General features: G+C 42.0%; 1 protein-coding gene across 1 annotated transcript; it reads right to left on the bottom strand.

The window, feature by feature from the left end:
• Positions 1–1,697: 1,697 nt before the first annotated feature.
• Positions 1,698–6,581, bottom strand: LOC6035440 (phenoloxidase-activating factor 1). The gene is made up of 4 exons (XM_038249411.1): positions 6,335–6,581; positions 5,765–6,266; positions 2,134–2,432; positions 1,698–2,068 (listed from the first exon to the last, which is right to left on the bottom strand). The coding sequence occupies exons 1-4, from the start codon at positions 6,390–6,392 to the stop codon at positions 1,749–1,751; spliced, it is 1,179 nt and encodes a 392-aa protein (XP_038105339.1). The 5' UTR covers positions 6,393–6,581; the 3' UTR covers positions 1,698–1,748.
• Between the last annotated feature and the right edge of the window lie 485 nt (positions 6,582–7,066).

The following is a 7,066-nucleotide window of genomic DNA, read 5'->3' as shown; positions in this document are numbered from 1 at the left end:
AATGCAAAATTGAATTTGCAATCGAAAAATACTTTACAGATTTTTTGATAAAGGGCTCCGTTTTCAAGATATAGCCACCGAAAGTTTGATTTTAGCGAAATATTTGCAGTTTTTCAATTTCTAAAAATAGTGTTGTTTTGAAAAGTTCAGAAAATTTGCTATAAAATTGTCTAAGAGACATTGAAGATTGGATCGCGGGTTGCTGAGATAGAGCCGCTTTAAGAAAAAAGAAACACGAAAATTGAAGTTTTCTTAATCTCACCAAAACAACCCACCATTTTCTAATGACGATATCTCAGCAATTAATGGTCCGATTTTCAATGTTAATGTATGAAACATTCGTGAAATTTTCCGATCTTTTCGAAAAAAATATTTTGAAATTTTTTAAATCAAGACTAACATTTTAAAAGGGCCAAATATTGAATGTTACGCCCATTTAAAATGTTAGTCTTGATTTAAAAAATTTCAAAATATTTTTTTCGAAAAGATCGGAAAATTTCTCGAATTTTTTATGCATTAACATTGAAAATCGGACCATTAGTTGTTGAGATATCCTTATTAGAAAATGGTGGGTTATTTTGGTGAGATTAAGAAAACTTCAATTTTCGTGTTTCTTTTTCTTAAAGCGGCTCAATTCTGTTTTTTTCAAAAAGTTGTGGATTTTTGTCCCCTAAAACATATCAAAAATCTCGAAAATCAAAAAATACGTATTTTGGGAAATTAAGTTTTAGTGAAAAAAAAGTTGATAAAAATTTTTGCAATTTTTTTCGTGTACCTATTTTTTCTCAAAAGTCCTCAACAATACCTACAACTTTGCCGAAGACACCAAATTGATCAGAAAATTCAACCAAAAGTTACAGCTGTATCAATATTTACATACCATTTTTGTATGGACAGTAGCCAAAATTGTATGGACACTTGCATGGGTGAACCAATGACGCAAAATAACTCATTTGGTCATATGGAAGGCCCCCACAAAGTTTAAGTCAAATCAAAAAATACAAAAAATAAAAATGGTCGAAATCGGCCGATTTCGTAGAGACCCAAGTAACATTTTTTTCTAGGAGTTTTACAAGAGCTTTTCAAGATAGCTACAGCATAGCAGTTTGGACCGCGGTAGGATAAAACTCTCTTCAAGTACTCTTCCAAACTCCTGAGGCTAAGTATCTACACAGAAAAAAAAGTTGAATTTTATAATGTTGAAAATGTGGTAGTTTGAATATTACCTCTTTTTTTGAGTACATTTTTTTTCTTAACTTATTTTTATTAGGTCCTTTTAGGTGCTGTGACCAGGTTGGGACCGAGGATCAGTAAAACAATATATAATACAAAAAAACTCCTTAAATTCCATACTTGGAGATCATGTTTTTTTTGAGTACATAAAAAATGTGTAAAAATGTAAACCTGATGAATATTTATTAAAAAGTGATGAAAATTCATCGTTTTCTGGGGAAAAATTTATCATTTTTTTTAAATCTGTCACTATTTCCTGATGGATATTACCATCATTTTTTTCTGAGTAGGGTATTTAAAAAGGCATCGTTTTTATATAATTTTATATAATAACAACTTACAACGTGCAAATTATACTTAAAAAATAATTTTTAACTGCGTAACAAAGTGCTACGTCATTTTGAGGGGAAGGGTAAGTGATTTGCTAAGAATTCATGTCACCATTAAAATAAAACACTTGTCAATCAATTTCTTACTTCATTTATAAATAAGTATAAGATTGATCCTCTCCCCAATCACAGCCTCGCCGTTTGCTTAATCCATGGCAGATATTCCCTCACATTGGTGTAGATCCCGGGTCGATCCACCGTCCCGCAGGTGGACGTTCCCCGGCTAACGACTCCGCTCAACACCCAGACGCCCTCACGCCGGTCGTAGTACATCAGCGGTGATCCGCTGTCTCCCGCGCATGAGTCCTTGTCCTTGCGACCACCGGCGCAAATCTGACCGCGGACCAGCGACAGCGCTTGCGACCGGTACAACTCTCCGCAGCGACTTTGCTCCACAAACGGCAACGAGGCCTTCATCTTGATTGGGCTGGACATGTCCACGTTGACTGGGGAAAAGAAAGAAAACATTTCTCAAATTCGATTTTCTTTAAAATGTTTTTCAAATACTCACACAAGTCGGTCCTGCCCCAGCCGCAAACGCTGAGAATTTTGCCCCGCTCCAACCCAGGTTCCAGGTTCGGTTCCGGCAGGCAAATTGGCCGCAAAAAGTCCGAATAGCGCACCTGCTGGCTAAGCTCAATCAGCGCGATGTCGTGGTGCTGCTGAACACTGTCCGGTTGGTAGCTTGGGTGGAGTTTGATCGAGCGTGGCCGCACGTCCAGCTTGTCCTCCGAGCAGTCCAGTCCGTCGTCCATGACCATGCAGTCCGGGTTGGTGAACAGGTTGTACTCGCGGAGGCGAACAAAGTCACTGAAAAGAGATAATAGTCATAACGTTATTTACTCATTATACAGAAAACTAAGCAAAAATTCACAGGAAAATTTGTAAAAAAAAAACATTCTCTTCTAGTAAGTGTTTACAGATTGCCAAGTAAAGCATGTTTTGAATAGCATTATCACTTAAATTTACCACATTCAGCCTCAAGAGAGTCTTTATTTTGGGCAGATTAGTCGACAAATTTCGTCGAAGAACCCAGCGTACTTTGGGCCGTTTGGGCCCCAAAGTTTGGGTTTTGGAGATTTTGCCTCGATTTTAAGGATACATAATAGGATGTAACAAAAATGACTTTTTGGCGGGCATTCAAGGGTTTGTTCCGGTGGGCATACTAAGCCTAAATCCAAAATATGAGCTTGATTGGACGTAACAGGAGCTGGCGCTCCGCCCTTCAATTTTAAATGGGATTTAACACGTAAAAAAAGATTTTTTCAAAAATGTCACTTTTTGAGGCATTTTGGCCACTGAAGCGTTTATTTTCAACATCATTGGCGTGTAGGCCAGATCCTTGCGCATCTTTTGGTATGTATAACATTGAAATTTGGAGCACCCTGGAGCTCGGTACAGGCCTTCAAAGTTTGGCATTTTTTCGAAAAATCGGCCCCGGCAAAATCAAATGGCGTCTAGGGCGTCGCGAGGCGCGACGCATATCTTTTTTGCCGGGACCGATTTTTCGAAAAAATGCCAAACTTTGAAGGCCTGTACTGAGCTCCAGGGTGCTCCAAATTTCAATGTTATACATACCAAAAGATGCGCAAGGATCTGGCCTATACGCTTCAGTGGCCAAAATGCCTCAAAAAGTGACATTTTTGAAAAAATCTTTTTTTACGGGTTAAATCCCATTTAAAATTGAAGAGCGGAGCGCCAGCTCCTGTTACGTCCAATCAAGCTCATATTTTGGATTAAGGCTTAGTATGCCCACCGGAACAAACCCTTGAATGCCCGCCAAAAAGTCATTTTTGTTACACTCTAATACATATGTCATAAAAAAGTTACTTTGTTAAAATTTTCTCTTGCTCACTTTCTTTGAAATTACTGCAATAACCAAACTAAACGTACTGTTAAGAATATTGATGAAACATTTCATTTTTTTTTTCATGGAAATGAATCAATTGGCACGATGATACAAACTTAATCATGTTACGAAAAAAAGGTGCAGGTGGTTATGTTACACATGACCAGTATGACAAAGAACTTTGCAAGATGATTGTTGAAATTTTCGATTAGAATGTCCGGTCCAAATTTCCCCCTTATAATTACCGTCCTATCGAACTAGGGGGACGGAAATTGCAAGTGGAGCTGAAATAGAAATCGAAGTGAAATCAATTGACTTTCCTTCACCACTCGAAAGTTACCAAGATGCAGTATCAAAACCATAAAGTTTGATACCCATATTGCCCCAACTCTTACGGTTCGGCAAATGTCCCCCCATCGGAACATCCGCGGGGCTTCCGGCCACTCCAGATTGTGGCCACTACTGCCGAAATGTCAAATTTCATGTCCAGTATCAAAAACCATAAAGTTTGATACCCATATTGTCCCAACTCTTACGATTCGGCAAATGTCCCCCCATCGGAACACCCGCGGGGCCTCCGGCCACTCCAGATTGTGGCCACTACCGTCGAAATGTCAAATTTCATGTCCAGTATCAAAAACCATAAAGTTTGATACCCATATTGCCCCAACTCTTACGGTTCGGCAAATGTCCCCCCATCGGAACATCCGCGGGGCATCCGGCCACTCCAGATTGTGGCCACTACTGCCGAAATGTCAAATTTCATGTCCAGTATCAAAAACCATAAAGTTTGATACCCATATTGTCCCAACTCTTACGATTCGGCAAATGTCCCCCCATCGGAACACCCGCGGGGCCTCCGGCCACTCCAGATTGTGGCCACTACCGTCGAAATGTCAAATTTCATGTCCAGTATCAAAAACCATAAAGTTTGATACCCATATTGCCCCAACTCTTACGGTTCGGCAAATGTCCCCCCATCGGAACATCCGCGGGGCCTCCGGCCACTCCAGATTGTGGCCACTATCGTCGAAATGTCAAATTTCATGTCCAGTATCAAAAACCATAAAGTTTGATACCCATATTGCCCCAACTCTTACGGTTCGGCAAATGTCCCCCCATCGGAACACCCGCGGGGCCTCCGGCTACTCCAGTCCAGGTGGTGGCCAGTTCCAATGATCGACTCCCGCGACTGGCATGTCTTAGCTGGTCCTTGCCTCCAAGCCATCTGCTCCCGGACCTCCAGGCCGTCTGCTACCGGGCCACCAGGCCATTTGCTTCTGATGTGTTCTCGTCGACGTCCAGCAATAGGATGAATTTTCGGGACCGACTAAGCCTCGTTTTGTTGCCTCGTCGACGATCCGAAAATTATGAGGTAGAGTGGGGGTGATTTTAGATACATCAATCTCACGTCTCTCGATTGACTGATTGGGAAACGTTTGTTCATCCAACCAGCGTGCACCAAAAAGAGGGAAAATTTGCCTAGAGGGGAATTCGTCACGTAACGTTTTCGCTTCTCGAAAATTTTGGATTGACAGCACGTATAGAAACCTTAGGACAAAGTTCTTTGTCAAAAGTCTCTTAATCAGTTCTATGAAATTTTCAACACATTTATAAAAATGTAAACATTTGTTTGTTAGAACCAGGGGTTAGCGAAGAAGCCACCATCTTGGAAGTTCAGATAACAAACACTAAGAATCAGTATTATACATATTACTTTGGTAACACGAAGTGTGTTATCCTGGTTATACTCAAAAGTACCATGCAAATGTGTAAAACCAAACTGAAAAATGTGTAATGCCGATTCTTAGTGTACGGGTGCACTGTTTGATCGACCCAAAGAAAAAAAGAAAAAAAAGGTAAACAGAAAAATCACTTTTTCGATATGAATTTTCAGTCAATATTGGGATGGAATCTCCAAGGATATGATAGAATTTACCATCAGCAACACAATTCACGTGTTTTTTCAGACATTTATCGGTTGAATTGCGGGAAATTTGAAAATCAAAAACCCAAACAATGATTTGTTATGGGCTACCATTTGACAGTTAGTGCTTTTGTTGTGGGCTCTCATTTGACAACCGTGCTAATGTCGACTGTTGTCAGTTTGCTTAGGTCGGAATAGGGTTGACATCCCCCCGGTTAGAACTGACAACATTGTTAAAAAAACCATGTCGAATACGAAACCAACACTGTTTTGTAGAATAAATTAATCTTATTGAGCGCAATTATCACTTTCTTTTTCTCCCCGCGCAAAAACAAGAAAAGGCAATAAAAAGAGAAAGCTACTCACAGTGGCCCATGCCGGGCGTAGTTTGCCCCGGCCAGGCAGTGCGCCGCCGTCAGGACGTAGTTCCGGCTGATGAGCACGCCCCCGCATCCCTTGTAGTTGTTCCGGTAGAACAGCAGCGCCGCCCACGGGAACTCATCGATCTCCGTGAGCGATCCCTTGATCTTGTTCTGAAACGTCTGCACACCGCACTCGTCGTCGTCGTCTTCACCGAATCTGGAGGCGAGATCGGATGTTGAGTTTCGGACCCTCCGCGGGATATTGGTGGATAGCTCTGGATCGCGGTAGCTTGCTCTCGCCAGTTTTGGACAGCAGATCATGGTTTCGTTCTCGTTTTGGCACTGGAGAGCCCGAATGAACCCTAGCCTGCCTACGGAACTAAGATCTTGTCCTTGGTTTATGGCCTGGTATGCTGGACAGTCCTGCGGTGCGGTACAGACTCCTTGGGCCACTTCATTCGGAATGGTGCACGGCGTTATAACATCCCAAACGGGTCGAACGTCATCTAATTTGAGGAAAATATTCAGGACTCATAACTTCACCGAAAAAAAAGGGATGACTCAGTGTACCAACCTTCATCGGCGAAATTCCCCACGGCGAACGTGGCCAGCAGCAACAGCGGTAAAAACATGACTTCACTTAGAAGGTCTAACCTCTCTGGACGTCCGTACTGGATTGGCGCGATCGTGCCGGACTTCGTTGCCTATATAAACACAAACTTGTACATGGGGACGCTCCTGGAACGAACCGTCCAACACTCCGTTATCGCTCGTACTGAGTTGGCCGTCATGAACTTACACGACCAAGTGAACCGGCTTTTAATGATCGTTGAGTCACTTTTGGAAAGAGTCCACAGCAATGACCAAAGTCAGCTTGATCAGCGCTCATAATATCAACCAAATAAAATCATACTGTAAGCCTTGGAATATGATCTTTTCATACCTTAGTCCAGGTGTCGATCGCGTCTAAGTGCACTTGACTTTGGGCAATGCTGCTGGGCCTGGCCTCACACTTGATCGTCAGCTTTGGTTGTTCGGTGGCAGAGGAGGTGAGCTTTCCTGGATGAAGTGGGAATATCCACCCCGTAGAGGCACATGAATGGGAATTTTGCACGTGGTAAGATCAGTGGCGTGCGGGCGGTGCTTTTTCGGAAGATTGGGGGCGTGGCTACACGGGTGATTTTGCTGTTGATTTTGACTTGGAGATGCTGAGAATTGTGCACGTGCATGTGATCTACATGGTGGTGGATGATGTAAAAGAATTGGTTTGATTGATTGATGGAATGTTTTTCCAAGTACTTTTTAT

This window comes from Culex quinquefasciatus, chromosome 1, assembly GCF_015732765.1.
Source record: "Culex quinquefasciatus strain JHB chromosome 1, VPISU_Cqui_1.0_pri_paternal, whole genome shotgun sequence".
In the NCBI taxonomy this organism is placed as follows: domain Eukaryota; kingdom Metazoa; phylum Arthropoda; class Insecta; order Diptera; family Culicidae; genus Culex; species Culex quinquefasciatus.
This window is presented reverse-complemented; position numbering and strand designations above follow the sequence as displayed.

What these genes read in the sequence shown, in the direction of transcription:
- LOC6035440 (XM_038249411.1), bottom strand. Translation starts at nt 6,392, where the DNA reads ATGTTTTTACCGCTGTTGCTGCTGGCCACGTTCGCCGTGGGGAATTTC. An exon ending in GGGGAATTTCGCCGATGAAG is followed by an intron (nt 6,267 to 6,334) that starts GTTGGTACACTG and finishes TCCTCAAATTAG; the next exon opens with ATGACGTTCGACCCGTTTGG. An exon ending in TACGCCCGGCATGGGCCACT is followed by an intron (nt 2,433 to 5,764) that starts GTGAGTAGCTTT and finishes ATCTCTTTTCAG; the next exon opens with TGACTTTGTTCGCCTCCGCG.